At 48.3% G+C, this 22,096-nt stretch overlaps 2 protein-coding genes across 55 annotated transcripts in view; one reads left to right on the forward strand and one right to left on the reverse strand.

The window, feature by feature from the left end:
* The window catches only part of FANCC (FA complementation group C), a 289,582-nt gene extending 288,451 nt beyond the window's left edge, over window positions 1-1,131 (forward strand). For all 8 annotated transcript variants that reach the window (XM_072835284.1, XM_072835235.1, XM_072835226.1 and 5 more), the window contains one exon: window positions 92-1,131. In XM_072835284.1, the coding sequence (XP_072691385.1) occupies window positions 92-646 (555 nt within the window). In that variant the 3' untranslated portion in view covers window positions 647-1,131. The remainder of the gene's footprint in view (window positions 1-91) is intronic.
* Window positions 1-22,096, reverse strand: part of AOPEP (aminopeptidase O (putative)) — a 332,941-nt gene that overhangs the window by 1,171 nt on the left and 309,674 nt on the right. For 10 of the 47 annotated variants that reach the window (XR_012035345.1, XR_012035350.1, XR_012035351.1 and 7 more), the window contains 3 exons: window positions 20,482-20,598; window positions 3,848-3,934; window positions 2,017-2,161 (listed from right to left, as the gene is read on the reverse strand). Coding sequence is in view for 22 of the 47 variants with exons in the window: in XM_072835180.1 (XP_072691281.1) it covers window positions 2,021-2,161; window positions 3,848-3,934; window positions 20,482-20,598 (345 nt within the window). In the remaining 25 variants the exon portion in view is untranslated. Of the gene's footprint in view, window positions 1-2,016; window positions 2,162-2,432; window positions 2,572-3,847; window positions 4,005-8,489; window positions 8,614-8,850; window positions 14,796-17,034; window positions 17,195-20,481; window positions 20,599-22,096 lie in introns of those variants that run through there. The other 37 variants (XM_072835007.1, XM_072834953.1, XM_072835015.1 and 34 more) reach the window with 22 other exon arrangements.

The raw sequence follows: 22,096 nt of genomic DNA on the forward strand, positions 1-22,096 counted from the left end.
CTTTAGTTTTTAGAGAAGAATAACTTTTGCAGCTTTTAATACATTTGACCTTTCAGACAGATGGCTAATTAGTGGATTTATCCTTCCGCAGACTCTGGGTACCCTCGCGCATCCACGACAGGAGACAGCGCATCCTTGGAGCCGAGTGGGTCTCGCATCCTCCAGAACCACACCCGGCACGGAGTGGACCACTCAGCGGCGGCCTGTGCCCCAGCAGCTCCAACTTAACTGTCCCCATCTCACCTTCTCTTCAGGTGCAGAACTTAGCCACTGTGAACAAAGCGGAAACCAGTCACTGTTCACCAATCAGCTAAGCTCTGCACCTCGGCAGAGAGGTCGTCGGTTGGGCATAAGGAATGGGCCGCCGAGCATCTTCCACGGCTGTTGCTTCTTCTGTTTCTGGAGAAGAGCTACAAGATGCATCTGTTCTCCGAACTGCAGAGAGAGAGAACTACGGCTTCTGGAGGAGCAGCCCAGGTCATGGATGCGTGGTAATCCCTGGCAATGTGATTTTAATCTTAAGTCACAAATCAGCATGCCAGGAACCCAAGCAGCCAGAGCACTCGGAGCAGTGCCGCACCTGCTCACAGCCCACACCGCACACGCTGCCTTCTGCACACGCCGGGTGCTGCCGTCTGCCCACTAGCTACCACGTGGCCTTGACTTCTGCGTGTTGCGTGTTTTATCTGCAGTCCTAGAGGCCTAGCCTACAGCAGGACTCAGAGGTGACCACACTCACCCGTGCAGCTTTGGGACATGAAATGAAAAGTGCAACCAACAGCTGCCTCCACCCTGAAAGGGCTGAGTTCTCAGTGTGCGGGGTCAGGGCAACCTCCACTGAAGTGCCACCGTCACAGGGAAGGGGCTATGGGGAAGGGCATGCACACGGCCCTGCGTTCATCCCCAAGGGACAGGGACAGGAAGGAAGAGTTCCAAGAAGGGAGCAGCCCCGTGACCAGGTCTACCCTGAAAACTCATGACGGAGAAGCGAGAGCCATGGAGCTCGCCGTGACCCCCCCAGTTGCAGAGTTCCTGGACTCTTCTGCAAGAACAGGATCACACTTAGAAAACCCTTTTTTCTCCTTAGTATCAAGAGTCCTTTCAAATAAATATACTTAAATATGTTAGAAACGGTTTTGTTAACTGCAAAACATCAGAAGCATGCTGAAAGTCTGACGACCGGTTAAGAACATCCACATAAAACATTAAATAACCATTAAGAATTCTGTATAAACATGAAAAATGCTTGAGATTTGATGTGAAAGTTAAAAAGATATAAAATTAGGCCCTATTATGTCATAAGCCTGGGGAACAACTGAGAAGAAGACAGAAGCCGTGGTGGCTATTGCAGGAATGCCTCACAACCCCTCCACTCTACCTAACGCTTCCTGTCACACTGGGACGTGACATCTAAAACGTAGACACCCACTTACACATGAACTGCTAGGATGTACAGCTAACCGGCCAACTCCAAGCACAGTTAATAGGAAGCAGTTTAAATACTTTAAGGCTCCCACTCCAGTGTAGACCAGGGAGAAATTCTGCTCCAACTTGAGGTGAGGAAGCAGCCGGGCACAGCACTGCATTGGAGCACGTGGCACACGTTGGCCAAGGCCCTTCCTCCAGCCTTCCAGTTGGGCCCCTCAGGTCCTCCTGCAGATGGGCGGCCAGGGGCCACTGACGTACACACACATCTGCATGGAGCTCAGGGTCTGGGGTAACCCGGCAATGTGCTCCTGCGTGAGCCCTCCGGCAGGTCCTCCAGCCTCCCCAGCCCACTGTCTAAACCTACTCCAAATTCTGACCCGTTTTTCCCAAGTAACAAAATCCTAGGTGGCCTGAACAGTGCCAAGGGGAGCTCTGCTCTGGGGTGCGCAGCCTCTGCTTGCAGGGCCCGTCTGGTCAGGCTGCACTTCTGGGCCACCAGCCACCAAGCACCTCGCTGTTGGCTCTTGTGGCTCCTATGAGAAATCTCCGGTTAGCAACGAGTGGCAGACAGGGAAGGCAGAGAATCACCTCTTCAGAACAGCATCTCGGCCACCACCTGGGCTGAGGATCTATCCATCTGCTCCTTGGTCAGCTCAAAGCACCGGCGGGCAACCTGCTGCTGCCTGGCGTCCTCGCTCACCATCAGCTCCCCATACAGGTATATGCCCATGGCCTGTGGGGCACAGAGGCAGAGCAGGGAAGAAAGGAAATGATGCATCCACGTGGACACATGTGCTGCCTACACACAATCTTGCCATCTGGAGACTACAAAGACCCTAGAAGAGACAGGTGACTAGCTGTACTTCAGAAACCCCCAGCTTAAAGTCCCTTCTCTCTCATTCACACTAAACCCCACGGAACTCTCAGCCAGCCATCCCACCCACAGAGCCCTGGTGATCCAACTGATTCTCCAGGGGTGACGGGCAGGCAGGTCCCCACGATACCTGCCACAGCAACATGCGTGGCTGAAAGCAGCTCCGGAGGCACCGTGTGCGTGTCACCAGTCGCAGAACAGCCTCCCAGGGCAGTGTGCCGGGACACCAGCATGTCCGTGGCACCCCAGCAGGAAGAGTTCTCGAGCCCCTGGGAAAAGGTGCCGCTGCTTCGGGCCCCTTAGCAGCCCCCCACCCCGGCAGCAACCACCACCGCTGCAGTTTCAAAAACAATGCTACACAGACACACCTCTGCATTTTTCCTACAGTTTTAAAATAGCCAATTATGTTCTGGGGAGACCAAAAGGCCCCTTTGGTTCTGCCTTTTCTCTTGTTTCAAGGAGAGTTATGCCAGGGATTACATGCTGCTGGAGCAAATTAAAAGGAAGATCTTGAAGAGAGCACAAGATAAAAACTTCGTAGTCTGGGGCTCAAAAACCCTCCTCTGAAAAAGCTGAGTTATGGTGATCCTTCTTAACAAAGATCTTGGTTCTAAAAAGCAGTTACTTTTGGTTTTCAGAAGAAACTTTTAAGTTGCTATTACATTTTGTTCCTGTGTTTCCAAACACCTCTGCTCCAACTGTGCAAATGTGACATTTCTTCTGCTACAAAGTCATGTAGTTTCTCTTTGTGGGAAGAACGAGCCCTCCCTCAATGGCTGCCCCCCATCCTCAGGCCCTCTCAAGAGTCCCTTTGTTTGCCCCACCCCACCCCGCAGCTCCATCCCATCAGCCCACAGCGCCTGGCACAGGGCTTGCTTGGCAGCACACAATGGTCACGCTAATGGCAACAAGCTGCAGGCCACCTTCCAGCAGCTGACAGAGTCCATGGCCCATGGCCCATGCAGCCATGAGGAGCAGGTGTAGGTGGGGCACAGGGGCAAGGAGGGCATCCCCATGCACGTTTGTGCATGTCCGTGCTTCCTGCGGGCTCCTGGGAAGGTGACTGCCTCCCCCCGTGCCCCCCCTGTGAAGAGTGAGGAAAGTTTTTGGAGGAAGGACACTTGAAGTGGGTGTGGCTGGTGCAGGTACAGACCAGTCTGTCCTGACTAGTCGGGGCTCACCCCAACCAGTTCCCCCTCCACACATTACAGTAGGGCCACTGAAGACACGGACACACACTGTGACAGCTAAGACACCACCTGACCCGAGACCTGGCAATGCTGCGCGAGGTCTGTGTGCATCATGTGGTAGTGACAGTGGTCCACAGCCTGGTCCAACCTCGGCAGCTGTTAAGGGTATGATTCATGTCATAAATGGACACAGAGGGGGAACACGAGTCCAACGTGTGTCACGTCAGCTCCTACCTCCTTCTAAATGTTTAAATACTTGTGAAGAAGTTAACCACCTGGGTCCCTGTGTTACCAAGTCCACTGAGCAGTGAGAGGGCAGCGCTGAAAGACCCCACCTCCCGAAAATGGAACTCACCTGATCCTCCTGGAGGAATCTCTCCACATCTTTGTACGCTTTCGTGTATTTGTGCTTAACAATGAGTTCACACCACCGATGGCGAACCTTCAGGAAGGAGCGAGAATCCAGTAAGCAACAAATTGTGGGTTTCTTCAGCCTGTCTTAGGGACAAAATCTGTGGTAGCAAAAAAGTCACTCTCTCAACCACATTAATGTCCCCGACATGTAAGTTTTTACTTTCATTTCTTCTACAAGGAAAGGAACCATGGTCCTCACTGGAAGGCTCTCCCGTCAACTTTGGGGAAAGAAAGGACCTGTCTCGGGTGTTTTGATGTTTTTAAACACAATTTTGCAAGGTACCAGATCAACGCAAAACCTACCTGGGCCATGAAGCACACAACCGCTGCAAGTACGCGGTCCACGCAGGTTCCCTTTAAAACCACAGCTGCCTAATTTCCAGCAATGACCAATATGGTTCAATGCTGTTGATTGGAACAACACAGTGACACAGTTGTCTATATTCCCGAGAAAACCAGGAAGGGGAGCAGCCCCCCGCCGCCGTGTGCCACAGGTCTACGCAGCCTGCTGCAAATAGCTGAGCCAACTGTGGGGGCCGTTCAGCCCAGATCCACTTGACTCAAGGTTTACCAGAAGCAATCTGCCAGGGACCCCAGCCCTTTCGACAATGTGGGTCTGGTTCCAGCACTAACTGTCTCTGCTGGTACTTCTAGCACATTCTTTAGGTGGAGAGTCAACCCGAATTTGGTGTTTGGATTTCAGTCGCAGGCCCACCTACTGCCCCAAAGCCCTGTCAACTGTACCCAGTGAGCAGTCTACACTTTCTGTTCCCCTACTGGCTCAGCACCAGCCCTACATGGAAGTGATTACAAGCACCTCAAAAGCTTCCTTCCTTCCCTGTTTTTATTGCCTTTCAAAGAGGGAGACTTTGCATCCCATTTGTGGCAACAGGATAATATAAGCAATGTCAACATTTTGGCTAAGGCTCCGTAAACTGTATCATTATTACCCACTGCTGGCTAGATCTGTCCTTTCATCTACTATAAATAGATTTACACACAAACAAGCAGAAATGAAGAAACGATTCTTCTGGGAAGCATCCCTCCCCTGGGCCACAGCACACTCCCTCAGGGGTGCTGGTGACGCTGCCCTCTGTTTCGGGCAACAAACCCTTTGAACTTCCAAGGACAGGATGCCAACACACGTTATATCCACAAAGGAATTCCAGAGGCCCATGGAAATGAGCTAATTGCCTCCGAGCATCACAACAAACAGGAAGAGGCTGGACTGGACGGGTCTTGGCAATCTTTCCCTCTTCCACAGAATGTTCTTTCCTACAAAGCCAACTGAAATGAACAGACCATAAAAGGGAAAGGGCAGCCCCTAAAATATTCTCACAGAAAGGATGAGTGAATAGAGCTCTGAGAAGCCAGCTCGTCATACTACACCAATCAGAAGCCACCAGGCCCACCAGACCTACCAGACCCCAGCTCCCGAGCCCTGGAAAGCACCCAACCAGCCCCTGAATGCCCCTTCGCTGTTGTCTCCCAGTCATGGTAACCTAAACACCTCAGACACCACCTGTGAGTTTGCCTAAGACGGGGGCCAGCTCGGCAAGGTCAAAGGGGGGGGGTCCACCCTGCGGGATGGACTATGGCTCCGCGCCCGCCTGGGGTTCTGAGAGAAGAGCACCCCTTCTGGCACCTGCACACCACAATGCTCCCCTCTTCCTGATCCTCACACACAGGAATAACAAGGCTTACATGAGGGCCTATTTCACAGCAGAGTAAGGCCTCAGGCAGGCAGGAAGCAGGTGGTCCCACCACAAATGGGTGAAGGCCCAGGAGACCCATGTAAAGGGCCCTTTGACACCAACATGCAATCAGCACTTACACTTCTCTTTCTGTTAAGAACAGTTTATTGTCACAATTAGTAAGAGATCTAGTCTTCTGACCCCTGAAGGCCAATGTGGCATCCAGGAAGCACAGCCCACGTCTCCTCCCCTGGAGGAGGAGAAAAAACAAGTCTTTTCTTTAAAGTTCACTGCATTTCAATATTTTGGTGACATGATGTTTAAAAGACTTCACCGGGGTGCTGTGTGACGCTGTGGGCTCAACAGATGCTTCTTGTTCACGCAAACAGCTTTTCTCTCTCTTCCTATTTCTCTCACAAAGAAAACTCTCATTTTTGATCTCCGAAATCCAGGACCCACTCTGCATGGCCACTTGTCACCACACATGATGAGGGTACTCCTGAAAAGCTGGCAGCAAAATGGCACTCAATTTTTCCCGGCAATATTTCCGAAGTGGGCATGGATAGAATATTCCCTCTATAGATCACAGAGAAACCTGAATCATCCTCGACAGAGACCGCCAGACTTGTATCACGTTCCTTCCTCCATGGGAGCTGGAGCCAGAGAATGTGGGGCAGGCCTCTGAGGACAGGGCTGTCTGTTCCAAAGATCTGCTCGTCCTTATTCCCTAAATAACAGAGTAGTGGTCCCACTGTCTTTTAACTTCCTCAGTGAGATGACAACCAGACACCACGTGCACATACGCTCGGCTCTCCTGTCTGCAGCCTCTGTGGCTCCAATTCTGCTCCCTGAGCTTCAGTGTTTCAGGCCCACACACAGACCAACGCTTATCAAATACCACCTTAAAGATCTACATTTTATTGTACTTTAGTTATGTCAGTAGAGCTGAAAACATTTAATGACCTTTTGACCTAGGACTCAAATTCACATCACTCCAAATTCGCGCCGAGCATCACCTGAGAGCCCCAAGTCACCCACTATCCTACTCCTGAATCCCATCAATGTGGCTGGCCAGCCAGAGAAGGGGTGGGGCAGTGGGGAGGGCGGGAGGGGAGGAGAAAAGAATGAGTGTCTCTGAGGGAAGAGAGGCAGAGCTGCCCCGAGGGTGAAGAGCAGAGGCCCAGGGACCCCGAGGGCCCGCTGTCCCTCTGGCCACTGTGGCAGAGCAAGGGGCAGGGCACCTGAGGCCTTGCTCCCGAGGATACGCCTGAGTTGCCCCTGCTGCCCTGTCAGCCTGGGACAAGCAGGCCCACCATCAACCACCCCGCCCCCCTCAAGGCTATGCTGGGTACCCAGAAGTTTCCAGGTTTCCAAAGCGTCCATGAACAAATGGGATCTCTGGGGTTGAGTGCAGATGGGCAAGTCTCAGAACTGAGGTGGGAACAATGAAGGTAGGTGTGCAGAAGAGGATTTATGTCAGACCCACTTCAGGTGACAAACAAAATCCTCCAATAATCCACATAACTGCTCCCGGCTGATGGACCCCTGACCCACAGCAGGGCCTCCTCCAGATGTGCCATGTGTATGTGCAGCAATGGGCTTGAGCCCCCAGGAGACCTGGCGGACACGCGACCTGTGTATCCAAGGGTATCCTGCATGTGATACATATACACACGCACACATGGAATCCTTCCCTTCACTCTGGCATCTTCTGTCCTTTTCTTTATGCTCGGTGGTGATCTACTTGACTGATTCTTGACCCACTGTGCCCTGAGCCCCAGAGCCTGAGGCCCCAGGCTGGAAACCCAGGTCTGCCACTCAGCAGCCCCATCACCGTGCCCAGCTCCCCACGGTGGTCACAAGAGCGTGGTTCCTGTGGGCTGCTGTGGAAACTGACTGGGGTCACCACAGTATGTGCAACTAAGAGTCCCATACACTAAGCGCTTGTCACCTTAGCAGGAGTGGCATGCTTCCGGCTTTCTTTTCTACTTCAGAAGTTCTGTTATTTACTGAATTTATAAAAACTTGGGAGTATCCTCTCAAGGAAGCATTGTTAATTGGTGAAATGACAGAGCGAGGTGATTGATGGCTGCTGGCCAAGAGGGTGGTCTGGAAGGTGTGTGAGGCAGAGCAGCCTGTGAGGGAAGGCAGACAGGGCTGGGCTCTCAGGCGGAGAGCAGCAGGGATGCCTGGTGGGGAGCAAAGAGGCCTGGGGAAGTGGCATTTCTCCTGTCATTCAGAAAGTACACCTAGGGGCCGGGCACTGGGGAATTTCCTAAACCACCTGTGCAGACAGAAGGCTCAGCTTAGCGGGGCCTCAGAACAGCCTCACAGCATTTCTGCCATCGTTATGACCCAGAGCTTCACTGAGCTGCAGTACCTCTGGCCTGCTCCCCTGATTTCAAAAAATGGGACCTGCCTCATGGGTGTCATTTGTATTCCCAATCCACGTGTCAGACTCAAGGGGACACATTCCACGACTCAATGGGGCCGCTTTGGGATATGACCGTGACCTCCTTTAGGACGTGCTGGGGCTCCCCCTCATTTAGTTGTCATCTCTGGGAAACAGGAGAGAAAGACTGCTGAAGAACAAGCCTACTTCTCACCCTAATCTCTTCTCAACCTGAGAATTTTCACGTTTCCTACCAAACTCTGGAACAAGAACTGGGAAATTCTGTCAAGGGCCAGACAGCAAGCGTTTCTGGCTTTTCAAGCAGCCCATTTGCCAGTGTACTGCCAAAGCAGCCTAGATGGTATGTGGGTGAGTGGGTTAGCACGGCTGTCCTGGCTACATTTTGCTGACTGCTGCTGAGGCCCAAAGTCCATACCCAGGTCCTGGAGGGAGGCGAGGGGAAGGGGTGCTCGTAAACATTCATCCCTCAAAGCTACCTGCATGCTGTCCCAGGACACGGAGCTGCGAGGTCCTTGTGAGCCAGCTCAGGCCTCTTTCAGCCCCGTCCTGCCAGGAAACCTAGCATGTTTCTGAATGTGGGGCCTCGGAGTCCTCTTCTTCCTGCGGGTTAAATTCCTTCTGAAGCAGAGCTGTCTCTTGAGCCGGTGGACCCAGCACAGATGTCACTCGTGGGTGGGTGACCCGACATCAAGGAAATGCAATCTTTAGGAAGAGTGACCCCCTAAACCAGCTCCCTCCTAGTCTCCCCATGTTGTCAGAGTTCCCCTGTGAATCACTACACCTCAGGTCCCATGTTTAGTAATTCTCAAGGCTCTTTAGTAGCTTTTCCTCAAGTTCTTTTTTTTTTTTTTCTTCAATTTAATGTTTTCCATGAAGCTCTTTCAAAGAAATAAAAAATTCTTCTTTGGGAATGCTCCCCATAAGACTGCTTATTAACTAATAGATTCATTTTCTAAAGCGGTTTTCAAAACTTTCTGGAACATAATTCTCCTTTTAGTAGAAGCATACTCTGGAACCTTCTAAAGACAAATCAGAGAAAAGAAAAAGTGGTTCTTCTTCAAGTAGTTTAAACCTCTATGTCAGGCAGGAACCACCTTTAAGTTAAACAGTAAACTCCTCTGTGGGGGCCCTGGGTTCCTCGAAGGTCGAGTCTGAAAACTAGTGTCTCCCAGAAGAATTCTCATGCCTGAATAAATGAAATCACAAAGGGTGAGCAGACCCTGCTGCAGACACAGAACAGGAGGTCAGCTCTAAAAACTCTGCTAACCCCCCCGGGACCTGGTCCTCCTGGCCACTGAGCCACCAGCATCGTATGGAGAGAGGAGACGGGCCACACGGCTCCTTCACCATAGTCCTGGGATCAGGGTCTGGTTTGGTGCACATCAGTGTCCAGGCCTGAAAAAGCACCTGTGGCTCCTGTAGGGAGTTGCTTCCCTTGCTTTATCGTCAAATGTCTACAAATCATAAATGTGTGACTTCACCCAAACAAACAACCCCATGAATATGAAATTCTAGCCAGTCAGCCAAATTCGCTTCTGATCTTCACAGCAGCATTCCACGGGGATATATTATTATCTTGCACTCTTTCTTTTCTCTATTCGCTGCTCTTGGGCTTCCTAGGTGTGTGGCCACATGCCTTCACTTAGCAACAGCGACACGGGGGCCCTTCTGTTAATGGACTACAACTCCATCAAAGTCTCAGTGCGTCCCAGAAAGTCCCGAAGTGTGTTAATAGCCTTTGGTTTTTAACAAGCAGGCTGTGAGGGGCCAGCAGAGGGGAGGGGACAGGGGTATCCGCTGTGACACGAGATGGCACTGCTACAGCCCCGCACACCCGAGTTTGCTCGCAGAATCTTCTCTGTGCACAGGCCTCACCTCGCCTCTTCGGCCCAAGTCCATGAGCACCCCACACCCATGGGCCACTTTTAAGAGTCATGTCCAGCACCTGCTCAGCCCACAGTGCTCATGGGGTGGGATGCATTTCCTTGTTTGCTGTGTACATCGTAGCTACACTAAAACACAAGTGTGGCAAGTACAGGGGCTAGGCATCTTCCAGGTGTCTCCAGGCCCTGCCTCAATGCCTGGCCCATGGTACATGCCTGATAGATGTTTCTGAATGAATGCATCACTTTTAAAGACTCGGAATGCTTTTCAGCTTCTTGGAAATTATAAGGCACGGTTGGAAGCCATAAAATGCTTTGAAGAATGCCACCCATCCTATTTGTGACAGGAAGTACTCTCCTTTCTTTTCAGTCTTTTTGATTTCAAAATTTACTGTTATAAGGAAAACAAAAATCTGTCTAGGGAACATGATCTGGGAAGCCCATTAAACCTCATTTAGAGTTCCATTTTATATCTGTAAGCAGAAAGACCAAGGCTCATGGCTTTTGGGAGTTAATAAATCTAACACTGCAATAAATGAACCTGCTTTTTCAATTTGTGTCTGAAATTTGATTTAACTCTGCCTGAAAGTGGCTCTATGGCTGGTGAGGGAAGCCCATCTGGCCGCCCGGCAGCACAAAGACCCTTGCAGAGGACAGACAGCATCTCCAACAAGTGCTCTGTTTAGGGGTACATGTAATGGTCTATTCAGGGTCTGGGGTACCTCATGAGAAGACGAAAGATCCCAACATCCGTACAGTGTAGCCCTTCTCCTTCTCTCTCCCATATTCACTGCTCCTTACTCCAAAGAGCTGCAACCTTAATGCTATTTTTTGAAATAAAAAGGAATTATAAGTTCCTGCATTTGCAGTCATGCAGCCGGGTGGGCAGGTCCCCTCCACCCAGGGTAGACAAGAAACAGGCATCGGAGGCTCTCTGCTCTTTCTCAGGACTCCTACTACCCACGCCTGAGTCAGTCCCTAAAGTTCTGGTTACGGACAACTGGTGATAACCAGCTGTAGCCAAAAATAATGAGAGCTGTAGCAATATGCAAAACAGGGATCGTTTGGGACTGCCTCACATTTGACATACCCACAGTGAGTGATGGGGAGGATACACGTGACGATAAACGTCAAGGGCTCTAAGAGGCAGCCGTACTCACAGAGTTCACTTGGGCAAGTTCTAACCTTTCTTCCTTCTCTTGTGGACATGCCCTTTCATCTAATGCCATTAATGCTACTAACAGAAACAGGCCTCAAAAAAGTAGCACTTGGGAGCCCATGTTGGGTCCACCTTGAACTATGGCACAATTTTCCCTCCTTTCCCATCACAACTAAGTCCTGGGTGGCAGTCCATTCCAACATGTAAGTCTGTAATTAGGAAACAACACATTCCACCTGTTCTTCCTTTCATTACCATGCGACACACAGCCTTTACTGGAAAAAAAAAAAAAAAAAAAGGCCTTTTTTTTTTTTTCTCTTGACAGAAAACAAGGCCATGAGCTACCTCCTCTGATAAGCTCAGAAGGTCTACCGGCACCTTGTCTCACTGTCCTCTGAGGCAGAGTCGAGGCTGGAGGGCCTCCCGGAGTCCAGCAAAATGCATGGGCCCTCCAGGGGGTGTTTCCCTACTCCCATCACCTTGTCAGGTCAGATGCTGGTAGCTGCTACTCCAGTCACTGGAGACTCAAGAAAAGTCATCCTCCAAAAGACTGAGGATAAAGCGCTAAATAAAACAAGCCCCTGCCCTCCTGGAACTTACAGTTCATTAGAAGGTCTCAGAAGAATCCAGGAACCAATACCTTCGTGATGAGTGGCGTGAAAGAACATAACATGGTGCAGCGGAAAACCCTGACAAGGACCATACATCCAAGCGCAGAAGGAAGGCAACATATCAGCTCCTGAGCGAGGAGGTGCCGGCGCCCCATTTCTAGCCATACGACATGTGCTGTGAAAATTTCAGCCCTCTCCCCCCTTCTCTTTAGTCCCTATTTCTTCTCAACACCCTCCCTATGAAACCACTATTCCCAGCAGCTGAAACGTGGAAATGGCCCCATGTCCGTAACGACTGTAATCCACCCAATCGAAAATATCTGGCAATGGAAAGGGAACGAAGTGCTGATCTACGCTGAAACACGGGCGACTCCTGGAAGCAGGACGTGAAATGAAATGCCAGTCACTGAAGGTTACATATCATCCAGGGCTCCGTGTACACGAACACCCAGAACAGGCAAATCTAGACAGCGGAGGGTGCCTGCCAGGACTAGGGCGGGGGTGGTCACGCTGGGAACGGCGGCTATGGGGTCTGGGGGTTTGACGGATGATGATAATGCTCTGCAATCATTTGCCTACACAGCTCTGTGAATACACTAAACCATTGAATTATACACTTTAAATGGTGAATTGTATGGTATGTGAACTATTTCTTAAAGCTGTTGCTAAAAACAACCCAAGAGTCAAGCTGGGGAAGGTTGTTTCAGCAAAGGACGCTGTTCTACAGAGTTTGTTCTTGAGGAAATTACCTGGTGTCCTGACAGCAGAGCCAGGGGACAGGCCGGGCTCTCGTTTCCAGCTGGCTGGCTCCACCAGGGCCTGTGGACTTTCGCACTCAGCATGGTCAGCCGCTTCTACCCACAGATGGGCAAGACCACTCAGTCTATGCAACATGGCTCCATGCAGTTCAAGGCTGCAGTGTGGCAACATGCAGACCAAGTAGCTCAAAAAAATCGGTCTCGGTGCCACCCCATTAAGTTGAGCCGATCTTTAAATTTCACACACTGACACACAGAATGTTACCATTTGCATATAAATGGGAGCTCTTTAATTTTTTAAACAATTGAAATCCAGTAATTTTCTCTTTGCTATCAGGTACCGGCACAACCATTCACACCTAAGAGGCATGGACACTGCCAGGAATGCTGTGGGATCCACAGAGCACTGCCCCCTGCCCTGCAGCATCTGCCCTGGGGAAGGCTCCCCGCACACCTCAGGCAGCACCTGCATTCTCTGTGTGGTACATGGGTTTCACTGCCTGAAGGCCAGATGACCCCAACTCTCAACTCCTGGTGTGCCACGGAACTAGAGAGCTGGGAAAGGATGCAGACAAGGCACCCGAGGGGAGAAAAGCAATCTGGAAAGACAGCATTTTGACAAAAGTGAGCCCTCTTCTTTAGGGTATTTATGGGACATTTTACATGTGAATATGGCTGTTTACAGCTGTGGGGAAACAATGGCAGTGTTCACAGACAATGGTGCGCTTTTTTGCTGTGGACGACTTCAGCACAGAAACAGAATAGGGAATATGTAAACTCCTGATGGAGGTATACAGAACCCAGAAGCACCAACAAAACCCCATGCTGATTTCACTTGTGAGCCCTTTAAAGCTAAAAGGGACATGTGATGTAGCGGGGCTTGGGGCTCTACCAAAAGAGCAATAAGGCAATGTTATTTGTAACCCCAGAAAATTTGTTCATCTCTATCTTTTTGAGAAAATCTGTAGACAGGGGTGCGGGGGCAGGGCATAGAAAGCTTCTGTACCACATGCTGCAGGGCGCCAAATGGCAAGAACAAAGAACAGTAAGAGAGTAGGAACTTTTCTCATCAAGTCTGGCTGAACCTGTGGCTAAAAGCCCCTCTACCGAATGTTCTTTTCCTTTTTCTTCTATTTACAGATGAGTTATAAATATTATGAATTGATTTTAAGTGTTTATTTAAATGGTTCTTCTAAGAAAAAATGAGCACATTATGCCATTAGTGGCTTATTTTTTTTTAAATCTTCATCATTTAACACACATTTGAGCAGACTTCACACACGAGAAAATTTCAAGGTAAATAAAACACAATCCCTGGCCTCAGGAACAAGAGAGGAATATTATCTGACAAATGAAAGTTTTTATGTACTGTTATTTTAGATCAGTTTTTGAAAAATTCCTTTATCATAGTGTAGCAGAGGACACTTTATTTGTTGTAAGATTTCCCCAGAAAAACTCCAGGGGCACTGAACTCAGTAAGAAAGAAAATTCCAAGAAAGACCTAGAGATACCTTCCAGACTTGGAAGGAAATGTTCTAAAACACTGTTTCATAAACCAAATACGACAAGGAAAAAATACACTAATATAACTAAAGAATTATATAAGAGCTCCGTTCTTTCCCACATAAAAGGCACAAGGTTTAAAAAGCAACTAAAAAAATTACCCCAATCTCATTTTTCGATGTGCACTCCGTCCAGCTTTCAAAACTCTAGAAAATGAATTATACAACCCTGTGTCAGAGAGACAGAGAAGTGCCTCCTGCCCAAAGCACTGTCTTGCCTTTTTAAAAATGGGTATTAATTCACACTATAGTTCACATCCTAAAGCTGGGGTTCAACAGCATTCGACCTCTTGATTTGCAGCCTGAGCTTAACCATGTCACGGGGCCACCAAGACAGACTGGTCGTCCCTGCAAAGAAATTGTGACAAACAGCTGAATGCTGGATATGACAGGTGTTTCTAGAAACTCCCTATCTCACCCTGAAAAACCACCTTGCTAATTGCCACACATCATTTTGACTCTCCACAATGCTCCCTTTTTATACTTAATCCCCAAACTGCCTTTGTGGGGCTCTGGGCCAGGATGGTGCCTCCTCCAGACAATGCTGGGTAAGGACCTGGGGAGGTTCTGGGGTGTGTGCGTTGCCCCTGAGAGGAAGGAGAAGAGGCATCCCTGCACCGTGCTGCCCTCATGACACCAGCAAGGCCCTAGCATCTGCTGCTTTGCTGTGCAGACAGTGCATGGAGCTGGACCATAGCAGAAGGAAGTACAGGGCTCCGGACGCTGCATTTTAATAAATGTTACCAACTCAGCATCCTGACGTGGCAACAGCCTGAAGAGATGACAACTAATTTCTCCTCCAAACTGTTCTGTGTGGAAAACAAAACAGAAGTGTTTTAGTTGTTTGGCAGCTGGAGCGCTGCGGATAAGCTACCAGAGGAGGGAAGAGGGGCGGGGTGCTCCGTGTGACCAGGAACAGACCTGGACTCTGCAGGCGAAGGCTCCCTTGAATGAAGGAGTGTTAGCGTTAAAAGGAATGGGCAGAATCAGCAATGGATCAGTTTGGATTCAGAGACGTGACACATGGCTATGTTTTTATTCTCTGCCCTTTTTACGTGCCAAGATCTGTGAATCATGAAATTGTGTCAATTCACAGAAACTATGCTTTGGGCCCAAATGAAATCAGAAATGAGCACCAGAGTCCTCAGACCAGGGCACTCCTGGGATCATCCCCTCTGGACCTCAAGCAAACAATGAGTTCTCTTGGTAACAGTGTATTCAAATCACGCCCCCTTCACGTATGTGAAGCCCACCATGGGAAGGGGCCACTTAGTGGGTTTTCCAGGGCTCTTCCTGGAACTCTTCAGGGCTCTTCAGCAGGAACCAGACGAAAGGCAGTGATGTGGGGAAGACCTGAAAAGCTGGATGTTTTTCCATTTGCAATCAACCTTGAACGTGTCCTTTGCGGAGCGGAACCTTACATGCTGGCGTGGCTTACTCTGGGTTCCAGTGGTCAAACAGGTTTGTACCTCTTTGCTAATCTGCTTCCTCAGATTTACTTGCTACTACTACTTTAGAAGTTCCTTCTTCTTCCCGGAGAGAGGTTTTGTTTTCACCTCTCCCAAGGTTACATCCTTTGAAGCCTGAAGAGTACAGTGGACTTGGGGTAGCCGTTAATCATTGTTAACTATCTTTCTAGCTCCTCCACACTGTGTTGTGACCAACTGTCAGGCACTTCATTAGATCAGAGGAAAAACTTGCCTTTTGTGAATCAGCGGGCGCTGCAGAGCTGGGGCTCTTAAACAAGTGTTACTCTCTCTCTCAGGAGACATTTGGTCCTATGTGGAGGCACTTCTGATTACCAAGCCGGGGGTGGGTGGGTGGCACTCCTGACAGCCTCTCATGGGTCAAGGCCAGGGATACTCACCTTCCTACAATGCACAAGCCACCCCACAACAGAGGATTCCCTGGCCCAAATGTTGGAAGTAACAAACAAGGTTGGGAAACCGTGATTTAGAGCAAGTTCTCCCCCCACCACCCCCTCAGCTCACCTTGCCCCTAGACTAAGAACTCTGTGACCAGATGCTGAGGAGCTCCTAACAGGGAACTTACGCTTTTCTCTCTCCCTGACAGGTTAAAGGAAGGAGATAATACAAAGTGTGTTTCAGCTAAATAACAAAACTAGACCATTTCACAACAAATGAGAGACTGTGGGTCTTACATGAACAGAAATTACATTAAGGTCATGGATGCTCGCAGACATTTTCTCACATCATGTTGTTAACAGTCCCATCCCACGAGGAAGGGGTTTATGGTTCCATTTTCATCCTGAGGCAGTGGCAGCTCAGGATCCTTGGCCATGGTCCGCAGGAAGGAAGCAGGGGGGTTGTGAGGAGGAGCAACGTCATCCTGCCCGGCATTTTTCAAACTATGGGCTGCGACCCATTTGGTGACTCATAAAATCAATTTACTGCAATTTATTGCAACGCACATTTTTAAAGAAAATGAAATAGGAAAAGATAGTAATGTAAAACTGGTTTCATGAAACTTTTTGCCACTTGGTTGTGGCCATAAAAGCCAGGAAGTCTACAGTCCAGCCCAGACTGCTGTGCAGACAGGAAGACAGAGCTCAGGAAGGTGATGACGTGGCTATTGGAGGTCACCAGCCATTCGGGAGCCTGGGACTCAAGTGGAGCTTGTTACCAAGGCAGTGCCTCAGCCAGGATCAGGTGCTTGGCTGGGGTGTTAAGAGATCAAGGCATGGCAGAGGCACTCCTGAGGCCAGTGGCAGGCACTATCCTTCCCTGCTGGTGGCTGACCATGAGGGGTTGTCCCCTGAAGGGAGACTAAAGGGGACAGCCCAGCTGTCCCACTGTGACCTAACTCAGGAGACCTTTCCTTTCGGCCCTCGGTAATTCCCCAAACACATGAGGGGAGCAGCTGACACTGGTAACTGTCTCCCTCAGAGAATGAAATTTCTGGCTCAATCTACCAACTGAAGCACCAGAGCAGAGCATAACACCTTGGGGACCTTTCTGACTAATGCCCTCTACTCCCATCTAAGCCAGATAAGATGCTGAGGTACTGATTCTGAATTTCTGAACTCACCTGAGGTGTGCCCCTAATTATGAAGTGCTCAATTGTAGTCTATAGAAAGAAATTAACTTCACAGTCATGTGAGGGGCCCTTGGGGAGAAAGGTCCCAGAGCCGAGCTGCGTGGATCCTCATCCCCAACCACGGCAGCGATGCTACAGTTCAAGAGACCTGCTAAGAGGGCAGGAAAGTCATCATTTAGAAAAGGATCTTAGAAAATAAAATAGCCTCTGTCCCGAGAATCAGTTAAACATCTATTTTTTTTTTTTTTTTAACTTTCATGGCTCTTTAGTTGAACCAATATGTTAAAAAAAAAAACTGTAAACAATGTATTTCTGCGAATTGAGGTTGCCCTCAGCTCATTTTCCATTCTGGTTAAAAGCAGCCCCACACATGGTTAATAGTTTCGTTAGCTCAGGATGTAAAAAAAAAAAATGGTTGATGATTACTTTTCAGACTAAGGAAGATGAAAATCCCCCCACTAGTGCCCCACGTTTCAGAGGGTGGCAAGGGGAATTGCAGGCGAGGCATGAAGTGGCCCATGATGACACGCACGACTCTGCCCGGCTTCTGCTGACCCCTGTCCTCCAGCACTCTTCCCCTAGGACCGGGAGCACATGGCATCCCTTCCCCCACAGAGGACTGTGTATTCACGCCATGTGTGACGCAGGCACATGAAAGCCAGGGGGCATGTAACCTGGACTGGGGCTCAGAAGGCCGACACCCACCAATCTGACCTGCAACATGGGCCTAGGCGCCATGCTCAGAAATCCTGATTCACAGAGCAGACGTTCTGGGAACATGGCTGAAACCCAGAAGCAGTAAGTTGCTAACAGACACCAGGCTACCTAGAGAGGATAATTAAAAATAAACCTCCCAGTGGGACCACACCAGCCTGCCCACACACAGAGAGGAAGGGATGGGCCCAGGGAGGTAACAGCAAAGGAGCTGAAGCAGCCACAGGACAGGGGGCCCCAAGTCACAGTAGGACAGGTGTCTTACATGGCTGAGAATACTCAAGAGGGTGGAGGGAGCCTGGACCGTGCACCACCCGGCCAACAAGGCTGTGCTGCAGGGCCCTGGGTAGGTGGGGGCAGGAGCAGCCGGAGCCACGGCTCCAGCAGCTGGGAGATGCCGCAGCAGTGAGGCGAGGAGCAGTAAGCTCCCTTGTCAAAAGGGACTTATGTATCCGCTCTCAGGAAAAAGGCCCAACCAAGAAGAGTAAGAGGAGCCTTTCCGTACACCTGGGAAATGTGCGGGACTGCACTCCCTGTACACCCTCCCCATGCTGGCACGAGCACCCCTCCTCTGTGCTAGAGTCCTTGCAGTCCCTGGGGCTGAAGCCTTGGTCCCAGGTCCCAGCACCCTGGACAAAGAGCAGCAGGCCATAACTCACACTGTTCTGTGCCAGGCAAGTCACTCCGGAGCCCTTTCCCACAGGCATGCTCCATACACGGCCTGCCACACTCCAGCAAATCTGGCCAACTTTCCAATGATTGCCATTTAGGACATATTTAAAAGCTCTGATGACTGAAAGGGACGATCCGGATTTGTTTAGGCCAAGGAGAACCATTGAAAATAAAGTCAGAATCCTCAAAACCTTCCCATCAAATAACAATTCTTCCTCCCATGAAATGTTCTGTCACTTAAAATAAAGGCAGATGGTTATTCAACTAAATTCCTGCTAATCAATGTCATAAAAAATCACACTTAACTAATAAAGTTTCTAGAAAACAGCCTGGTTAGCCAAAATCCTGTTGCTTTTCTGATTCTGACTGACATTTCAAGGAAACTTCACAAGGAGACGAGCTGTCAGTGTAACCACATGCCAGGACCTCAGAGAACCTGGGAAAGAGGCAGGGTGGAGGCACACTGTTAGAAAAAAAAATCCCAACTGCGCTCCACAGCCTCAAGGCCCTCCTGCATCTGGCCCCTGCCCACCCCTGACCTCAATCAACCTGCATGTCCCAGAGCAGAGGCCAACAAGCTCTGGAGAAAGGCCAAATCAGCCTGCAGCTAGGAGTGCTGTGTATTTTTTTAAATTGTAGTTTTTAAAAGTAACAACAAGGGGGAACACAGGGTCTTGCACCTTGCAGCTTTTGGGCAGAGAGTGACAGGTGCCCCATGCTTGCTCTGATCCACCTGCCCTTGCCTGTCCGCTGCCAGTCACAGGGGCTTGGCATTTCAGAAGAATTCGGCTCTGATTAAAACATAACCTCATGCCTATAAATAAAAGTATCTTTTAAGCACTAATTAAAAATAACAGGCTGACATCTGCAAACTCCCATAAACAAAAGTATAAGTTAAAATAAAGAGCAACAGTTGCACATTTGATCTATGCTCAGGTGGGTGAAAAGCCACATGTGTCTTCTCTGGAGTTTTACCATTGACTCCTGAATTTATGGGGCTTTCAAAAGTGTAACAATGTCCATCTTACCTTTTAATAATAATGAGTGGGCTTTTCCTGCTTTATTCCATTTTAGTGATTGTGTAATTAGTTTTCATATTTTAGTTAACCCAACAAATCCAAAATATCATTTCGACACTGTGATCAATAAGAAGAAATTATGAGATGATTTGTATTGTACACTGTCTTTCATATCCATGGTGCATTTCACACAATTCACAGCACCTCTCAATTCACGACAGCCACGTATCAAGCACTCGAGAACTGTGGGTGGCTACAGGCGGCCACATGGCACTGGACGGGTTTCAATGTTCAGTTATTTCAATTGAACACAAACCAAGCTCACTTGCATTTTAGGAGTTTTATATAAGAGAGTTTTTCTCTTTTTTGAGTGTGTGCTTGTTTTTTTGTTTCAGATGACTTAATACAATAAATATTTACTATTTCACATATATAAAAACTTGTGGAATTCATCTTAGGATTCACCCTGCATTCTTCCAAGTAAGCTAAAAGATATTATGAACCACATCATATTGCTTTCCCGCAAGAATCCAATTTTGCTTTTCAAACCACGGCTGTTAGATTTAGTCTTCATTTCCTTTACACATGGCTCCTTTCCTGTCCTAACTGAATGCAACCAAGAAGTTCTGGCACATCTGAGCCAAGTTTCCTTAATATGCAGCAGGATGGCGCCACCTTCGTGCACAAAATGACCCGTCTGAGTTTCTAATTCAAGAACACTCCACCCTATCTGCTCATTCCTTTAGGAGACTGATGTTGGTCTTTACGATTTAAGATGTAAAAGGAAAAACTCAGAAAACTCAGGACCTCAACATACCCTGGTGACAACGAGGATTAGAGGCCCCGTGCTGGAGCAAGCATGAACAGGGGAGCAGTCTACACTGCATAAAGTACCTGTTCTTCACTCAGAAGCACACAGCATGGATGCTTCTAATGGCAAGAGCAGTGTCAGCATCTTGGGGTGCAATAGGACCATCACTCTTCATCAACAACGAGGGCCCACTGTTCAAACTCCAAGAGCACTCCTGCTTACCTCTGCATCCTGTTGGGAGAGCTGGTATGTCCTCTTGAGGCTTTGCAGAGTTCGGGGGTTCAGAGTCTTCTGCTCTAAGAGATGCTCCAGAAGCAAGACAAGCTGGTCTGGAAGGAGCTAAGGGCAAACACCAAAAAGCCTGTGAACAGACTGGAGACCTGACCTTGGTAAACCTCAGGGCTTATGCCCCAAAGACACTGACACTGGGGCCTTTTAAGCCCTATTCTCAGGGATCCCTGGGTAGCGCAGTGGTTTGGCGCCTGCCTTTGGCCCAGGGCACGATCCTGGAGACCCGGGATCGAATCCCACGTTGGGCTCCCGGTGCATGGAGCCTGCTTCTCCCTCTGCCTATGTCTCTGCCTCTCTCTCTCTGTGTGACTATCATAAATAAATTTAAAAAATTTTTAAAAAAAGCCCTATTCTCTGTGGCTTTTCATGTCAGTTCTATATTTAGAGCAGATCAAAAGATCCAGTGTTTATCTTTTTATTTTTAGGTTGTACAATGTGATGTTTTAAAGATACGCAACACAATTTAATATATATATACACACTCTGAAATGATAAAAACTGTGCTTAAGTATTTTAATAAAACATTATCATGGTTTATTCCATTTCTTTCTTTATGGCATGTAGTATGCCAAAAAAATATCATTTAACCTAGATAAAAATTCAAGAAGACATCTGATCTTAAGTGAACACATAGAAAAGAAATAAGCAGTTTTCATGGTTTCTTTACCACTTAAACCTTGCAAATGTAACACCAAGAAATAAAGGGCACATAATGGAAATAAGAACCATGTCTCACAGTCCCATTATAAAAACTGTAAGTTTACTATTCCATTAAAAAAATTTTTAAATGATTGTACATGTAATTTCATACAAGTCTGTATATATGTATAATCTCTCACAGACACAATGCATAAGGTCACTCTTATTCTCGAATTTTCATACAGGATAGGTTAAAAAAATGGTGTTTATCACTTAAAGGCATAGAGGAAGATGTTTTCATATGGCATAAAAACAATGAAAATATCTGAGCAAATAGTATTTATGAAATCCAAGAACTTAAAATGTCTTATTCAATACTGTACTGCATGTAATGCACTGCAGCACAGGGCACTACTCAAACTACAAATGGAAGAAAAAATAAATTTAAGATACATCTTATAGGAACTGAAAAATACTTATTTTAAAGTCAAGGTTTTAAAATTATTACTCTGGGGACGCCTGGGTGGCTCAGTGGTTGAGCGTCTGCCTTTGGCTCAGGGTGTGATCCCGGGATCTGGGATCAAGTCCCACATCGGGCTCCCTGCATGGAGCCTGCTCTCTGCCTCTCTCTGTGTGTCTCTCATGAATAAATAAATGTTTTTTAAAAATAAAATAAAATAAAATTATTACTCTGAATTCCATTATTCTCTCTACATTTAGCTTTTCTCTATCCCTGCTTATGGCCCGATAATCCCTGTCAGCTAACTCGATTTTACAGGTCTACAAGTCAATGCTAGATCAACAGAATATTCATATCACCACCTGGATTTTAATCCCCACTTTGTTACTTTAAAAGAAAATTTAAAAATCATTGGTTCTCTCACTACCTACCTTTTTGCCCCCAGGT

The sequence above is a fragment of the Canis lupus genome, chromosome 1, assembly GCF_048164855.1.
Source record: "Canis lupus baileyi chromosome 1, mCanLup2.hap1, whole genome shotgun sequence".
Lineage (NCBI taxonomy): Eukaryota > Metazoa > Chordata > Mammalia > Carnivora > Canidae > Canis > Canis lupus.